Source organism: Lithobates pipiens, unplaced genomic scaffold, assembly GCF_037356315.1.
Source record: "Lithobates pipiens isolate NorthernLeopardFrog02 unplaced genomic scaffold, aLitPip1_a1.2 Scaffold_22, whole genome shotgun sequence".
NCBI lineage: Eukaryota > Metazoa > Chordata > Amphibia > Anura > Ranidae > Lithobates > Lithobates pipiens.
This window is the reverse complement of record NW_027507784.1, coordinates 65,546,715-65,565,556: the sequence shown is the minus strand read 5'-3', so window position 1 is coordinate 65,565,556 and position 18,842 is coordinate 65,546,715. Positions and strand designations below refer to the sequence as shown.

Here is an 18,842-nt window from a genome sequence, read left to right as displayed (position 1 = left end):
TGTAAATTTGTGATTAGCCACATTTTTTTTAATATTTTTATTTTTTTAATAGACTATTAGACCATTTGCTTATCCTGTTGTTCAGCTTTAAAATAGAGCAGTTATGAAGATAGTTTGCATATAGTATGTATTCAATATATATTTATTTTTTCCTATTTTCAGGTATAAGCGGAGTTATTCTGGCCGCAGCGGGGGATACTGTGAAGGCAGAATGTGCACGTTTAAGTATGAAAAAGTGCCAAATCATTATTAACTTTCTGATATAACTTGAATGTACCTAAATATAGCGATATGAATGTATATCATCAACAAGTATTAGAACATCTAAATCCAAATGTAGAATTCAAGAAAACCTCTATTTTCCATTTTTAACTTCCCTAATTCCTATTGTATGATTGTACTTTTATATACTTTTTTTAAACTATTTTATATACTTTTTTTTAAAACTATTTTAAATAATCCCCCCTTCACCTTTCCCAGCAGTGAGGAGATGACAGGTGTGTACAGTTGGATTGACTTTGAGGGCCCATGAAACTCCTAAGGTTCTGTTCTGTGTTTTGCATGTAGTGTTGTAAGTAGGCAACTCCTGGAAACACCCTTCTAGATCAGTGGTCATCAACCCTGTCTTCAGGGCCTACTAACAGGCCAGGTTTTATGTATTACCTTGGGGAGATGCAGACTAGAATACTGCAATCAGTGAGCAGCAAATTATATCGCCTGTGATATATTTCAGTTATCTTGCAAACCTGCCCTGTTAGTGGTCCCTGAGGACAGGGTTGTTGTCCACTGTTCTAGAGTATCCTTAACTATTGTCAGCTGCTATCACAATACCCCAACTGGAGGCCGAGTAATCATTTGACTCTGTTCTTTTTTGACATATGATTTCTGACAATGTTCAGTGAAAAGGTCTATGGTAAAAAAAAAAAAAAGAGAATATACTCTGTGTACACACATTTGTGGACACCTGAATATCATACCTATATGAGCTTGTTGCATATCCCATTTCATATGGGCATTAAAATGGAGTTAGATCCCTGACATTTGTAACTATAACAACCTGAGTAGTCTTTTTCAAAAGATTCTGGAGTGTTGCTCTGGAATTCTGTGACCTTTCAACTAATAGGGCATTTGTGAACTGGACAGGATCTAGTGGGGTGCAGGGGTGGGCTGATTTTAGCTTTGTAACCCCCCCCGGTCTCTGAAAGTGCATCCACTGACCCATGAGGTAGTTAGTTGGGGAAACTCTGATGGGGACAGTTGATGTAAGGGAGCCTCTGATGGGGGAAATTGATGTGAGGGGCACTTGTGTGTGGACAGCTTATGTAAGGAGACACTGTGATGTGGAAAATTGATGAAAAAGGACACTCAGAGGGAGACATGCGATGTAAAGGGGCACTCTGATGGGGAAACCTGATGTGGGGGGCAGAGCTCTGAAGGGTATCCCTAATGTAAGGAGGAACTCTTTTGGGGTTGCTAATATAAGCGGCCATAAGTTCTGTTTAATCATCCAAATCTGCACCACCTCAGCACGGCCTGTCAATCTTTACTTCTATCCATCTCTGTCACACTGTTGACATAATGCTCCCTGACTTTTTTTACTGCACCCAGTGGTGTATTTTGGTTTTGTGCTGCTCTAGGCAAGACTAAAATTGGATGCCCCCACATCCAAATTTGCCATACCTCTTCATCTTTAGGTGCCACCTCTTCCTATTAGAGCTCCACCTCTACTGAAGTGGGGGATGAGAGAGAGAGGGGCTCCCCTTCCCCCCATATTACACCAGTCGGATTCTCACGCTTCCACAGCCCACCAGCTCCTTTTTACCAGCTGTGTGTAGTGAGGCTGCTGAGGCACTATCACAGCCTGGGACTCCGACCTGCTCTGCCAAGTAAGCTACTTCCTGGATCAGAGGCTGCAGCCACCGAAACCTCCTGCTTCTGCTTTGCTCCCCTGTCACCGAATGGTCAGTCCGCAGCCACCCCTAGCGTCAACCCTCTTCCACACCCTCCACACCCCTGTAGTGACACCACTGCTTATATTATCCCTTCTGCCTGGGGGCGGGCCACCCCCCCTGAAAAATGCTGCCCAAGGCAAGCGTCTTGTTTGTTTCATGGTAGATACACCCCTGACTGCATCCCAATATCAGATAGGCTATACCTGGCACTGTTGGTAAAATCAGGTACTGGTGTTGGACAAGAAGACCTGGCTTACAATCAGCATTCCAATTCACCACAAAAGGTGTTTAGTAAGGTTTAGGTGATGCTCTGAATAGGGGTCCCTTTAGTTCTTAAGCTCATCTAACTATGTTTTGGCTTTTGCACAGATGCACAAGGTTGGAAACACACAATTGTCCTAAATATCTCTTTATGCTGTTGCATTAACTGCACCCTACACTGCCTGGACTTGATAGTCTTTTTGTGGGAGATCCTCATAGTTTGCCATAGCTAGTATGATCCTTACTATACATGGGGACCCAGTGGGCTTTTATGGTTATAGCTGACTAGCCACTGCTGTTGTTCTTTTTCAGTGCAACCAAAACCAAAATGCAGATGCAGGTAAGGAGATATTTTATGGGCCTTAGTCTGTAGTACTACTTTAAGGTAGGAGGGAAATTAAATATGGTCATAGAACTCAGATTATGGTTGGATGCATGGGCATGATAATACCATACTGCTTTGTGGTCATGTTGCTGTATAAATGTGCACCCTCAGATCATGTAGGCATGCATGTTTGAGCTTCAAACCTGGAAGAGAGAGTAATGCCATGTACACACGGTCGGAATTTCAGACAACAAATGTTCGATGTGAGCTCGTTGTCGGAAATTCCGACTGTGTGTAGGCTCCATCGGACATTTGCTGTCTGAGTTTCCGACAACAAAAATTTGAGAGCTGAAACTCAAATTTTCCAACAACAAAATCCGTTGTCGGAAATTCCAATCCTGTGTACACAATTCTGATGCACAAAATTCCACGCATGCTCAGAATCAAGCAGAAGAGCAGCACTGGCTATTGAACTTCATTTTTCTCGGCTCGTCGTATGTCTTGTACGTCACTGCGTTCTTCGCAATTTCCGACAACATTTGTGTGACCGTGTGTATGCCAACATCCGTTGGAAATAAATCCACGGTTTTGTTGTCAGAATGTTCAATCGTGTGTGCACGGCATTAGAAGGCAAATCCTCATGGCTCCAGGTTATATAGGGAAACAAAAAGAATTAGACAGAGTTTCCAGACCTCTCCAAGTAATCATTGCCCACAAGAGCAGTCATATCAGAAGGTGTCTGTCTACTTCTGCCATAGACAGTAAAAGGTTACTCAGTGGCCAAATAAGAGTAGACATGGAAATGCTTGTGGCTATAGCCAACTTATAGATCAATGTTATTCTACATATTCTGAAACATTTGAAATAGAATCATAGTATTCATCTACATTTTTACCAGAAGGAAATATAAACTAATGACTAATCATTTCATGTGCTTCCAGGCAAGCTCCCCAATGATGGACATGTTGTAACTGTGGCTGGAAATCTGGAGTGTCAAAGAATAATTCACCTGAGAGATGTAACAGCGGAGACCATTGTGACATTGGTGAAAAAAACTCTGAAGGCCTGTGACCAGTTCAATATGGCATCTGTTAGCTTCCCAGCCCTTGGAACTGATACTCTTGATGCCCAGACATCCATTAAATTAATTATAAAGGGGATTGAAGATTACATGACTAGCCCATCTATCATGACAATCATCTCAAAGATTGGCATCATTGTCGGAGAGCAGAATGTTTATGACCAGTACTTAATGTTTTTTCAAAACTACCAGGTATGTAGAAGGATTTAGTGATACTGCTAACATTTCAAGTTTTATTCTTATAAAATGCAAATAAGCGATTGAACGTAGCAAGCCAAAGGGTAGAGACAAAAGAAACCAATTTAAGCAAATGATGTGTTTATTAAAAAAAAAATGTGTAATTTTAAAAAATACCTCGGTCTGTCTTTATACTAGTTTATCATAATTTACTCACATCGGCATGAAGACTGGGAAAGGAATGGGTGCTTTTTTTTAAAAATAACAAATATGTCATAGTGGAGTGGCCCCAATCCTCCTCTTCTGGGGTCCCTTATCGGCGCTGGTAGCTCCTCCCTGCATCAAGTGCCTAAGGCGGAGAAGCTCTCTCCTTCGGTGGACACCCATGCCGGCACGCTTCCGACTCCTGATTTCACGTGCATTGACACAGAAAGCAGGACTCGGCCCTGCCCCCGGCGCTTGCGTTATTGGATTTGATTGACAGCAGCTGGAGCCAATGGCTGCACTGCTATCAATCTATCTAATCGGGACACGAGTCACCAGCTAGGGCTGGTGTGCTTGTCTGCGGGAAGAAGAAAACCGGGTTCAGGTAAGTAAAACAGGGGCACTGGGGGGCTGCAGCACTACAAAAGGTTTTTCACCTTAATACATAGAATGCATTAAGGTGAAAAATCATGAGGATTTACAACCCTTTTTAATTAAAATAAACTTTTTCAATAAAATCTTTGTTGGATAAAAAAATAAAAAAAACATGAAAATAATCAAAAATTCAAAAGTTTGTTATTAGCATTAGATAGTGTGGAAGAGTTAGGCCGGCCATTCATGGTTTGAATTTCGGCTGGCTCAGAAGGAACCGTCCAAGATTTGAACCGTTAATGGACAGGGCAGGCTGAATGTACCAAGTTGATCAAACCACTATAAGGCTTTTATTGCTGTCTGTTTCCTGGAAAGGCACCCCCCTCCCCCACCTCTTTTTGACCTAGTGACCATTGCCAATGTTTCATATTGTCACCAGAACAGAAATACCAGGACATCTTCCAATGGGGACACTTGTTACAGTGACAACAGTCTAGGAGGAATTGCCTTAAGTTAGGAGAGTTAACTTCTACCTTCCTAAGGCTCCATGCACACTGAAGCTCAAAAAAGCTATTTCTGGACGCCAGATTGCTGGCAGAAAACGCTGGTTGAAAAACCAGCTTTTAACAGCGTTTTATACTAGCGTTAATGAGCGTTAATGAGCGTTTTACAGCGTTAGCGTTAATGGGCGTTTTTTATAAAAATACACAGAGGACACTCCAAAAATCCCACAATGCATTGAAAAATAGAATGCCGAACACTAATGAACGAGCGTTAATGAGCGTTAATGAGCGTTAATGAGCGTTTGTCGTTTTTTGCCGCTGAAAAACGGCACTTTGAACGCGAATTTCTGGCGTTCAGAAAAAAGCCCATAAACTCCACTGCTCATTAAAGCTGAAAAACGTCTATGTGTGCATGGACACATAGGCTAACATAGAGTGGAGTTTATGGGCTTTTACAAAAAACGCCCAAACTCCAATAAACTGCAGTTTATCAGCTTCAGTGTGCATGGAGCCTAAATAGGACAGGAATTTTAACCATTTCCTGCTCCATGCAAAGTGAAAAAAGTTTTCGCTTTTGATATATATCATTTTGATATATAATTTTGAAAGAAATTAGTGTTTTAATATAATTACAAAATAACAATGTTATGGCTGTAATGGCACAGTCAAAAAAGAAATACATTGAACTTTGAAGATCAGCCAGGAGGCAAGAGGAGCAAATAATACCAACAGTTAAACCTAAAATATACGTCGGCACTAACATCTAATCCAAAAAATAACGATCATCTAATATAAAACAGCTCTTCATAAGTTGTATCATACTGCATAGGATATTATACAGTGCCTTGAAAAAGTATTGATACCCCTTGAAATTTTCCACCTTTTGTCATGTTACAACCAAAAATGTAAATTTCTTTTATTGGGATTTTATGTGATAGACCAACACAAAGTGGCACATAATTGTGAAGTGAAAGGAAAATTATAAATGGTTTTCAATTTTTTTTATAAATATATATCTGAAAAGTGTGGCGTGCATTTGTATTCAGCCCCATTGGCTCTTATAGTTGCCTTCAGAAGTCACTTAATTAGTAAATAGAGACCACCTCTATAGAGACTAATTTAATCTCAGTATAAATACAGCTGTTATGTGAAGCCCTCAGAAGCCCTCAGAGGTTTGTTAGAGAACCTTAGTGAACATTGAAAGAGTATGGCACAACTGCAAACCTACCAAGACCACCTAAACTGACAGGCTGGACAAAGCGAGCATTAATCAGAGAAGCAGTCAAGAGGCCAATGGTAACTCTAGAGGAACTGCAGAGATCTACAGCTCAGATGGGAGAATCTGTCCACGGGACAACTATTAGTTGTGCTCTCCACAAGTCTGACCTTTATGGAAGAGTGGCAATAAGAAAGCCATTGTTGAAAGAAAGACATAAGAAGTCCTGTTTGCAGTTTGTGAAAAGCCGTGTGAGGGACACAGCAATCATGTGGAAGAAGGTGCTTCCTTCCAAGAAATTGAACTTTTTGGCCTAAAAGCAAAACATTATGTGTGGCGGAGAACTAACACCGCACATCACCCTGAACACACCATCCCCACCATGAAACATGGTGGTGGTAGCATCCTTTTGTGGGGATGCTTTTTTTAAGCAGGGAAAGGGAAGCTGGTCAGAGTTGATGGGAAGATGAATGAAGCCAAATACAGGGCAATCTTAGAAGAAAACCTGTTAGGCCGCGTACACACGTGCGGACTGTTCGCCCAACCTTGTCCGCTGAACAGTGTTTGGGCGGACAGTCCGCTCGTGTGTGGGGCTTCAGCGGACAGTTTCAGCGGACAGTTGGCCGAACAAGGTCTTACGGAAATTCCGAAAAACTGTCCGCTGAAACAAAGTTTCAGCGGACTGTTCGCTCGTGTGTAGGCTTGTTCGGCCAACTAAGTCTCGCGCATGCTCAGAAAGGATTTCCACGTCGGAAGGTTGCATTGCAGTGTATAGGACGTCGTATTTTTCGTCCCGTCGTACGTGCCGTTCACGTCATCGCGCACGGTTTCAGCAAACTGTTCGTCCGTCGTGTGTGGCCATGTCCGTCCATGCTAAGTTTGAGCGGACTGTTCGCTCAAACTGTTGGACGGACAAAGTTGGGCCAACAGTCCGCGCGTGTGTACGCGGCCTCAGAGTCTGCAAAAGACTTGAAACGTGGGTGGAGATTCACCTTCCAGCAGGACAACGACCCTAAACATACAGCCAGAGCTACAATGGAATGCATATTCATGTGTTAGAATGGCCCAAAGTCCAGACCTAAATCCAAATGAGAATCTGTGACAAGACTGGAAAATTGCCATTTACAGATGCAGCTGTAGTTGCAGTGAAAGGTGGTTCTACAAAGTATTGACTGGGGGCTGAATACAAATACACGCCACACTTTTCACATATTTGTAAAAAAAAAATGAAAACCATTTATCATTTTCCTTCCACTTCACAATTATGTACCACATTGTGTTGGCCTATCACATACAGTGGTGTGAAAAAGTGTTTGCCCCCTTCCTCATTTCCTGTTCTTTTGCATGTTTGTCACACTTAAGTGTTTCGGAACATCAAACCAATTTAAACAATAGTCAAGGACAACACAAGTAAACACAAAATGCAATTTGTAAATGAAGGTGTTTATTATTAAAGGTGAAAAAAAATCCAAACCATCATGGCCCTGTGTGAAAAAGTGATTGCCCCCCTTGTTAAAACATACTATAACTGTGGTTGTTCACTTTCTCTAGTCACACCCAGGCCTGATTATTGCCACACCTGTTCACAATCAAGGCATCACTTAAATAGGAGCTGCTTGACACAGTAAGGTCCACCAGAAGATCCTTAAAAGCTACACATCATGCCGAGACCCAAAGAAATTCAGGAACAATTGAGAAAGAAAGTAATTAAGATCTATCAGTCTGGAAAGGGTTATAAAGCCATTTCCAAAGCTTTGGGAATCCAGCGAACCACAGTGAGAGCCATTATCCACAAATGGCGAAGACATGGAACAGTGGTGAACCTTCCCAGGAGTGGCCGGCCGCCCAAAATTACCCCAAGAGCGCAGCGACGACTCATCCAAGAGGTCACAAAAGACCCCACAACAACGTCCAAGGAACTGCAGGCCTCACTTGCCTCAGTTAAGGTCAGCGTTCATGCCTCCACCATCAGGAAAAGACTGGGCAAAAATGGCCTGCATGGCAGAGTTCCAAGGAGAAAACCACTGCTGAGCAAAAAGAACATCAAAGCTTGTCTCAATTTCTCCACAACACATCTTGATGATCCCCAAGACTTTTGGGACAACATTCTGTGGACCGATGAGACAAAAGTGGAACTCTTTGGAAGGTGTGTGTCCAAGTATATCTGGCGTAGAAGGAACACTGCATTTCATAAAAAGAACATTATACCAACAGTAAAATATGGTGGTGGTAGTGTGATGGTCTGGGGCTGTTTTGCTGCTTCAGGACCTGGAAGACTTGCCGTGATAAAAGGAACTATGAATTCTGCTGTCTACCAAGAGATCCTGAAGGAGAATGTCCGACCATCTGTTCGTGTACTCAAGCTGAAACGAACTTGGGTTCTGCAGCAGGACAATGATCCTAAACACACCAGCAAGTCCACCACCGAATGGCTGAAGAAAAACAAAATGAAGACTTTGGAGTGGCCTAGCCAAAGTCCTGACCTGAATCCTATTGAGATGTTGTGGTATGACCTTAAAAAGGCCGTTCATGCTCGAAAACCCTCTAATGTAACTGAATTAGGACAATTCTGCAAAGATGAGTGGGCCAAAATTCCTCCAGGACGCTGTAAAAGCCTCATTGCACGTTATCGCAAACGCTTGGTTGCAGTTGTTGCTGCTAAGGGTGGCCCAACCAGTTATTAGGTTTAGGGGGCAATCACTTTTTCACACAGGGCCATGATGGTTTGGATTTTTTTTCACCTTTAATAATAAACGCCTTCATTTACAAATTGCATTTTGTGTTTACTTGTGTTGTCCTTGACTATTGTTTAAATTGGTTTGATGTTCCGAAACACTTAAGTGTGACAAACATGCAAAGGAACAGGAAATGAGGAAGGGGGCAAACACTTTTTCACACCACTGTACAATCCCAACAAAATACATTAACATTTTTGGTTATAACATGACAAAATGTGGAAAATTTCAAGAGGTGTGAATACTTTTTTAAGACACTTCTATTCTTAATAATTACAGGGTATTATAAAACACACAGCAGCAGCTTCACCATGGGAATGCAATGTCCATATGTAATTGTACAGTAAAGAATTAGTATTTTTATCGCAGGTTATTGTGTTAGTGTGGACTTTATTTAGATAGTTGCTAGAATAAATGTTGATTGTCTTCCCTGGAGTAAAATAATATTGCATGTCAAGGTTGGAAACCATAGAGAAACCTCAATTTCTGTTACATATTTTTCACAACTTTGGCCACATGAAATGATCTATGTTTGCTTTTTTTGCTGTTTTTCTATGATTTAGACCAATTATCCTCACTTTACGGCATTTGGGAAAACAATAGAGTTGATAAAAGGAGACATCACAGACCAAGCTGTGGACTGCATTTTGAACCTTACAAATCAGGCCTTAAATCAATCTTGTGGTAAATATATACAGTAGCTCTATAACAGCAATATACAATATTGTTTTATTCTTCAGTACTCTTTAGTATGTAACATACAGACCAGTAGATTATAGACCTGGGGTCTTGGAGTTGGTATATTTGGGTTCAGGAAGGGTTGGTGTTTCACAAAGAGAGAAGTGAGTGTGCAATCAATGGGTTAATTTTATGTCAGAGGGAATATGGAGGGTTAGTGTTAGGGTTACAAGAAAGACTGGAGTAAGGGTTAAAAGGGAGATTAGCTTATGGGTTAGGGTTAAAGGGAAGGTTAGTGTTAAAATTACAGGGAGGGTCCGAGTTAAATGGAGGGCGTCTTGGGCCATCTGTGTTTCTGTAAGTGCGGATTCTTTCCCATTGCAACTCTGAAATAACAGCTACCATATTTGCAATAGCTGCTAGTGATTTCGATATTAAAGCGTTTTTATCTCACGCATCAAGTCAATGAAAGCCTGGCATTGGCACCCAGCAAGTAGGTAGAGCAAGTGCTGGAGTGGGTATGAGTCCATTGTGTTGGTTTGAGTATCATTGGTAGTATCATTGGTAGCAAGCAGAGGGATTTTTTAATACACTCTTCAAACACATTCATTATAGTTGTAATACATATAAAACAAAAAAAGAGCATAAAGCTCACAGAATAGGAAAAAAATCTCTGGGAGAAGATTTCCTAAGATTTAGTGGGAACAGTAGGGACTATTGCGGTATCAGATGACATTCAAAGAATAATTCATAGTTGCAATACAGGCTGGTGCAGAAAGAACAGAATATAACAGATCCTGTGATCAGGTACAGGCTTCAGGCTCCAACTTCACTTTATAGTTACTAAAAGTGGCCAGGTGTGAAGAGTACAGAGTGGCTGCCCTACTGTTCAAGGAAACCTTACATATGGCAATGGAGAACAAGATCCAGGAGCTTAAATTCTTATATATATATAATATATATATATATATATATATATATATATATATATATATATATATATATATATATATGATCTGTGAGTGCAGATGCATAGCTCCCAGCCATCCCTGATTTCGAGGGACTGTCCCTGATTTGGAAGAAAGTCCCTCTGACCCTCTTTCCTTCTCATTTGTCCCTCATTTTGGTCTGATCTATATAGTTGTATATAGAATGCACTATTTATATTTCAGAAAGTGTTTCTCAGCACTAAACCTTTCATCCAATTTCTAAATTGCTGAATTTGTAAATTTGAAAGGCCAGTATAAAGAAATAGTAGGGGTAAAGAAAAACGCACTTGTGAGTTTAACTAATCTTTTTTTTTCTATAATTCTCCTTTAAGGGGGCGTGGCAGGTGTGTCCTATGCCTACATACTTTTGCTAATAGGTGTCCCTCTTTCCCATTCCCAAAAGTTACGAGGTATGCAGATGTGTCGGCATCCATAAGCAGATCATTGTAAAGGGTTAGTGTAAGGGTTAAATTTAGAGTGTCAAGGAGTGTTTCTGTTAGTGTCACATGGAGGGTAAATGCTCATACACACTATAAGGGCACTTTCAGACTGGGGTGGGGTGGAGTCGGCGATAAAGCAGCGATTTTCAGTCGTTTTAGTGGCTTCATCGGTTCCAATTTGCTGTGAAACAAAAAACGAGGAAAATCGTTCGCCCAATTCTCTTATATTATGTACCCTACTTTAGCTTTCGGGCTGCAGAAAGAATTTCTGTTGTAGTTATAGTAAATGTTAGAGGGCAATGGTTACAGGGACAGGAAGAGCTAGTGCAAGGGTTACAGAGGAGTTAATGTGAGATGGAGATTAAAGTGCATATACCCTATACCCTATACCCTATACCCAGTGAAGTGAACAGACAGAGATAAAACAAATCTCCCTACATAAGTTGTACATGTATATCTGCTGTGTTATCTTTCCATATCCTTTAGAAAGTGAACAGCGTGTTAGAATTTGTTCTTCTTGTTACAGCAGTGGGAGTGGAGTCCTGGCATACACTATGTGACAGCTGATTGGAGAAAAGGTACCCCCGCCCCCTACATAGGCAGGGGAATAAAGATACTTGCAGAACTGTGCTGTGAATAGACAAGCTCTCTGCTAATCTATTTATAGTACCCACCCCAAAACAAATTTTCACTTGCTTTTTTCTCCAGTGTCGGAGAACGTGTCAGAAGTTATTGTGCTTATAACAGCAGAACTGCTTTGGAGAGAGATAAGAAGGCACTACAGATATATGTGTCCAGGTCAAATTTCATGAATTGGGTTTACATCCACTTTAAGGAAGGGTATTGCTCTTAGTTGCAGAATTTTTGCACTGAAAATTACTAGCACCAAGTTCCCAATTGAACCTGTTATGCAAATGTGGTATAGCACAGTGTTTTCTAATACTTTCAGTTGTACAAAATTTTCCAGACATCACTGTATCATAAACCACCTTCACAAGTTGTGCATTGTCTTAAACAGGGATCTCTAAACTTCCTAAACAAAAGACCAGATTACTGTCCTTCAGACTTTAGGATGGCCTGGACTGTGGCCAGTGGGAGTATAAAATGTCTTAGCATCAGTGGAAGTACAGTACACAATGCCTCAGGCTTGGGTGTCAGTGGGCGTAAGAAAATCACAATAGCACCCTTAATCAGCTGGAGGAGGAATAGTGCCTCATCATTGGTATTGGTGGGCGGAATCGTGGCAATCGTTGGTACCAGTGAGAGGTATAGGTCCCCATTGTTGGTATCAGTGGGAGAAAAAGTGCCCGTCCCTGGTTTTAATGGCAAGAATAGTGCCCCATCCTTGGTGTCAGTGGGAGTAGTAGTGCCACATCATTGGTGTCAGTGGGAGGAATAGTGCTCCATCCTTGGTGTCGGTGGGAGGAATAGTGCTGCATCCTTGGTGTCAGTGGGAGGAGTAGTGCCCCATCCTTGGTATCAGTGGGAGGAATAGTGCCCCATCCTTGGTGTCAGTGGGAGGAATAGTGCCTCATCCTTGGTGTCAGTGGGAGGAATAGTGCCCCATCCTTGGTGTCAGTGGGAGGAATAGTGCCCCATCCTTGGTGTCAGTGGGAGGAATAGTGCCTCATCCTTCCTGTCAGTGGGAGAAATAGTGCCTTTTATCAGTGTCCCAAGGGTAAGCAACGGGCCAGTTCTGGCCGACATTGGTCTAGTTATTGCACTAGATTGTGCACCACCTAGCTATTCTGCTACAACCACACCTTAGCACTCTTAGGAACTGTCCATAAGACCCAGGTTTTTGAATTTACACTAAACAGGACTACTCCTTTAACGTATGTATTTCATATTTCTATTTTCAGGTGTTTCTGGAGCTATACTGTCAGCTGCTGGTGACACAGTGAAAGAAGAATGCAGTAGGATCGGTAAATCTAAGTTATTCATTTTTGTATGAACCTCATGAGTTTACTATACTCATAGAACAGCTCACAATAAATACTCCATACCCAAGTTTATAGAAATAATGACTGTGAAAGGTTTACGATAACATTAAATATATGCTAACTCTTTGTGAATGCTGGTAGCTCAAAGTGAAATGAGTAATATTCTCAATCTTTTGGCCCATTGTGATAAAATAAATTCATTAAGTTTTTTTAATGAAATGTTTTGTAGTATGTATACAAGTATTATTATTTTTTTGTTTGTTTTTCTTTTGTTTGTTTTTTCACTTCAGTATACTTTTTGGGACAGCGCAGTATCACACATTTTATAATGTATACAAGTACAACTACTACCAGGATCTGCTATTGAAAAAAGCATGGGGGTCTGCTTATTATGCAGATTTGCTTTTTAGTTGTGCAGATCATCAAATGAGAAAGTAGAGAGGAGGAGATTCTTCTGACACTTCTCAACATCCCCTGCACCCTCTTCCCCCTACAGTTCCATGGAATTAGCCACAAAAGGTTCTGAATTAGACAAAAGAGGGAAACAAAGCAAAAAAAATGTTATCAGAATTGTGAGGTTTTGGTGTTGCCCCCTCTAATCCAGCCACCTTAGGCCCTGGCTAATATTGTAAATAAGGCTCTGCTTGTGATCAATTTCTGGAACTATGAATATTCGCACACTGTGGTTAAGGGTTTTAAAATTAGATGGCATTGCCTGGTATTTAAGATACTACTACCTTCTTTATTTTAAGTTCATTTTTTTTCATGGAGTGTTTCTTTTCCCCAGGGGGATTGAGAGATGGTGGTGCTGTAGTAACCAGCGGTGGAAATCTTAAAGCTAAACATATCATGCATATTATTGGGCCAACATCAGTGCCAGCCTATGAACCTTCTATAGACATGATTCTGCTTAAATGCCATGAGAGCAAGTTCACCAGCCTGGCTCTACCAGCTATTGGAACAGGTAGGCAAATGGTTGTTTAAAGGGGAGATAAAAATAAATATCTGTAAAGACAGTAACAGGTTGGTTGTGCTCACTGTGAACTCAGTGTCTACACATTGAAAGCTACAATCTAAAAATCATGAAGCTGAATATAATGAAATTACAATGGGCTATGACTGCCTCTGAAAACTTGTGAAAATCTGAATTTTCAGCATTTCTTAAACAGTTGACAAAGCCTGTACTTGAGCCCGATGGCTTGGGTTTTGCAGCTCCCTACAAAACAAGGCCTCCTTAGAAGAAAGGGTTAAACTGAATTGAGAACTCTAGAGAGTCCAAAATCGTTATCTTAACTGGTGATAGCAAAAAAAAAAAAAAGCAAAGGACAGGCAGAGGGGGTTATTTACTAAAACTGAAAAGTGAAAAATCTGATTCAACTCTGCATAGAAATGAATCAGCTTCCAGGTTGTATTGGCAAAACTTAATTGAACAAGCTGAAGTTAGAAGCTGATTGGCTACCATGTACAGCAGCACCAGATTCTGAGTGCTCCAGTTTTAGTAAATCTGCCCCAATGTGTTTCTGGGGCCACATAATACCACTTTATCAGGCATAGTTGGAACAGCAGAATATTATATGGGCACATGTGTGTTCTTGTAACCAGAGGATATTAGGGAGGACAGTCAGTGCCAATTCTGACAATAAAATGGCAAGCCATTGCCATTTTACTGTGAACTCTGGCACTGATTTGCTTTTCTTGCTGTGGCTGGGTTCACACTGCTCCGACATGGAAGTCGGACGACTTCCTATCTGACTTGCAACTTCACGTTTGACTTCCATGCGACTTCAATGAATGGGATCCGACTTTGATCCGACCATGCCAGGTCCTTTGAGTCTGGTATGAATCTTGAGGGGAAGAGCCCCATGCCAAAATGGAAAACAAAATGTTGTGGGGCCCCTCCCCAAAATCCATACCAGACCCTTATCTAAGCATGCAACTCGGCAGGTCAGGAAAGTGGGGACGAATGATGCTCTATGCCCCCCAAACCCAAAGCACCTTGTCCTCATGTTGATGGGTACAAGGGCTTCTTCCCGACAACCCTGGGCAGGGATTGTTGGGTCTGCGGACAGGGGGCTTGTCGGCTTTAACAATTATGCCCCGGGCGGTGTTGTCACAAGCAGGTGGGGTCTCCAAGATATGTCACCAGATGGCTACGCCCCATGGCTATATAAGAACCGGCAGAAAACGGAGCTGGCACAACTGTAGGAGCTAGTGTTGGGAGAAGACATCAGCGGAGGGAGAACAACCGGCAGAAGAACTAGACGTAGAAGACATCAGCACCTGAGGGAGAAGAACTGGAGAGAAAAGATATCACTAGAGAAAGAAGACATGTTGGAGCGACGACGGGGGACATTCTTCATTTTTAATAAAGGACTTTATCAAAAATCTGTATACTGTATTTATTTATTTTTGACACCTTTTTTGGGCGAATGAGTAGGGGTACAATGTCCCCCTATTCATTCACATGGGGGGGGGGGGCAGGATCTGGAGGCCTCCTTGCCCGCCGACCCCAACAACCACTGCCCATGGTTGTCAGGAAGAGGCCCTTATCCCCATCAACACAGAGCCCCTCCCTGCCCCAAAGTACCCACCCCCCACATTGAGGGCATGTGGAGGGGGGCGCTCGCTCATTTCCCCCATCCATTCCTGACATGCTGGGCTGCATGCTTAGATAAGGGTCTGTTATGGATTTTTGGGGGGACCCCATGACTTTTTTTTATTTTGGCATGGGGGTTCTCCTTAATATCCATACCAGACTGAAGAGTCTGGTCTGGTATGGTCTTTGGGGGGAGACCCCATGCTGCTTTTTTTTTTTTTTCTCCAATTTTAGTGCCCCCAATTTTAACTTCCATCAAGATTTATACCAGACTCGAAGGGCCTGGTATAAAATTGGGGGCCCCATGCCATTTTCTTTTACAATTTGGAGTGGAGTTCCCCTTCAGAATCCTCAGAGCACAAGTTGCATGCCACAAGTCGGATCAGTTAAGATCATGATCCAACTTGAATGAGACTTACATTAAAATCAATGGGCTGAAATTGTGCCCAAGTCGGACCAAAGTAGCACAGGAACCTTTTTCAAAGTCAGACCGACACAAGTTGGACCAGTTAAGATAGCTCTCATAGGGAACTATTGATTTATACACGTCATGCAACATGTGTTCCCAAAGTCGTAGCGTATGTCACACCAGTGTGAACCGGGCCAGTCACCAGTCAAACAATTAATGATTTTGGACTCTCAAGATTTTAATTTGGTGCTTTGATTGACCTACAAGACGTGACTATCTTAAAGATAATTTAAGCATGTATCAGAGAAAGAAAGGATGCATGTACTCAGAATACAGGGATCAGAGATGGATGCATGTGCTCAGAATATAGGGATCAGGGGGGTGATGTAAAGGCCCCATCACACCCCCCCCCCCCCACACACATATAGCAGTGTCCTCTGCACCCCCCCCCTTTCTCCATAGCACTGTCCTACCTGTGTATGTACAGCCACATCCACTGGGCTGCCCTCAGTGAATGCAGGGAGGGCTTTATTCACATCTGCCACCCCACTGCATGATTGCACTCATGATAGGAAGGGAGCCAGCTCCTCCGCACCTGTACCACCAGTGCAAGTGATTGCCTTGCTGGGGGATTCCCTCCCCTATTCTGTTGGCGCACTGAGTGCCCACCATGAGGGCTCGGCATGCCAATTGTGGCACGTGTGCCCCAGGTTTGCCATCACTGTCCTATATATTTGGGTGGAGTCAGGTGATCTGTGCTACCTGGATGGCTGTCTGAGTGGACTTGTGTCATACGCCCCAGACTGCTGGGCCTATCCCAGGGGCATCTGGCTGCTAGGCTTTGTGAGGCCCATCCAGATATAAGAGGGCAGCACAGGGTTGGGAATTGCGGCTTGCAATCCAACCAAAAGTGGCGGTTCTGCTAGGCCAGAGAACCTGTCCTGATCGGCGGTAGAAGGGGAGAGGTCGCCACTAAGGGACCAGCCACCTTTACCAGGGACCACAGTGAGTAACTGACGTAAGTACCAGAGCAGTATTCTCACAGAATAGGCACGATGGAGAATCAGAAAACTTCAGGCGGTGATCAATTCAGGGACCCAGTCAGCAGGGGTGAAGCTTGTGGAGTATGTGGAGTGCAAATATAGGGACCCAGCAGGGAAACGGGAGTGACGCTTGAGGGAGATACCACCGCAAATATTGGAGAAGCTCAAGGGATTCAGAGTCAGTGAATCAGTGGGTCTAGTGAGAGACTGGGATCTCATTGTTGAAGAACTACAAGAATATGTTGTAGTGAAGGTGAAAGAACTGTTACGTTTGAGTTAGGAACTGTTAGCCCCTATACACAAGGTCGTAGATTTCGACAACCAAATCTGTCGGATTTTGTCCGTCGGATCTTGTCCGAAACTGTTGCATACACACGGTCGGACTAAGTTGTCGAAAAATCCGATCATTCAGAACGTGATGACGTAATTTCGTTACGATGGGACTACGTTCAGGCTAGTAGCCAATAGCTTTGATGTAGGAATTTGATCTGAGCATGCGTGGCACTTGGGCCGATAAAAATTCTCTACACATGATCGGAGTATGTCCGATCGAACCAGTTGGTCGGGAAATATTTCCAACAAGTTGGAAAATTGGGTCCGACGGATATTCTGACGGAATCAGTCCGATGCATACCACACACAGTCGGATTATCCGACAACACGGTCCGATAGGACACATTCCGACGGATTCTCGGACCGTGTGTACAAGGGCTTAAAGACTGTTGCCATAGGAGGCAGCATTCCTGCACATGCAGATGTGGTGCCTTGCTGGGGCCTTTCCTTGTATGCCTGTCCTCCTATTGAAGTCTCGGAGTCTGCCAGTTGAACCTACAACTACTTAAGGGTGTCCTGGCCCTAACCCTCTTCCCCCAAAAATACGAAAAGGACTGTTAAAAGAAAAAAAAAACTCTTTTACATCCAAGAAGTGTCTGACGCCCAATGACTTTCACCATCTTTGCACCGACTATCCCTCACAACCCACTACATATTGAAAGATGTCGGCTATCTTTGGCCTTGGAGGTCCTCATTAGACTGGAAGAGGCTAAAGACTTTGCTACACTATGTTTATAGGTTTGGATAGAGAAGGTAAGGAACCATAATATAGCCAAAACTAGTTTTACATTTTGTAAAGAGCAAGGGGTGGTTAAAAACCTTGTTTGGTTTTTTATTGTTGAATGTGTTCCCTCTCACTGTTAGTCCTTTTTTTTTACCATTTTCTATTCTATAAAAAAATACGATTGTCCAAAAACTTTTTAGGAAGTCAATTTTTATTAGGGATAAACTTTTCACAACAATAAGTAACAGGAAGGCAATTAATGAAAAGCTGACAAAAACAGAAACTCGTTGAGTTGTGGATTATACATTACAAGATATGCTTTCATTATTACTATTATGTATTTATTTTATTATATATTTTCAAAGGCATGGCCCGTGTTGACCCCGAAGCATCCATTAAGGCAATATTGAACAGCGTTTTGAATTACTTACTGGAGGCATTGGTTCCAACTCTTGAAAGAATCAGCATCATTGTCATTCAAGAAAACATTTACAAGACCTACCTTAAAGTTTTCCAAGCCAAATGCACTGAAATCCAGGTAATTATAATCAAACTTCATGGAATCATTAATGCCCTGTACACACGACCGGACTTTCCAGCAGACCGGAAAGACGGTCCGCCAGACTTCCAGCGTTCCGACTGACTTTCCGAACGAACTTGCCCACACATGACCAGACTTTCTGGCAGAGTAGGTCCACCAGTCTTCCCGACAGACTTCCGACGAAGTTACAGCTGACTTCCAAATGAACGGACTTGCCCACACACACGTGATGAGTTACGACGGGACTAGAAAAGGAAGTCAATCTCGCTGCTTTTATTGACACCTTGCGAGCCCTGTCGACCTGGTATGGATTTTAAGGG

General features: G+C 42.4%; 1 protein-coding gene across 3 annotated transcripts in view; it reads left to right on the top strand.

The window, feature by feature from the left end:
• LOC143923812 (protein mono-ADP-ribosyltransferase PARP15-like) overlaps window positions 1-18,842 on the top strand; it is an 85,725-nt gene that overhangs the window by 43,084 nt on the left and 23,799 nt on the right. For all 3 annotated transcript variants that reach the window (XM_077447724.1, XM_077447722.1, XM_077447723.1), the window contains 6 exons: window positions 163-225; window positions 3,480-3,811; window positions 9,390-9,510; window positions 12,796-12,858; window positions 13,664-13,840; window positions 18,347-18,519. In XM_077447724.1, coding sequence (XP_077303850.1) covers window positions 163-225; window positions 3,480-3,811; window positions 9,390-9,510; window positions 12,796-12,858; window positions 13,664-13,840; window positions 18,347-18,519 — 929 coding nt within the window. The remainder of the gene's footprint in view (window positions 1-162; window positions 226-3,479; window positions 3,812-9,389; window positions 9,511-12,795; window positions 12,859-13,663; window positions 13,841-18,346; window positions 18,520-18,842) is intronic.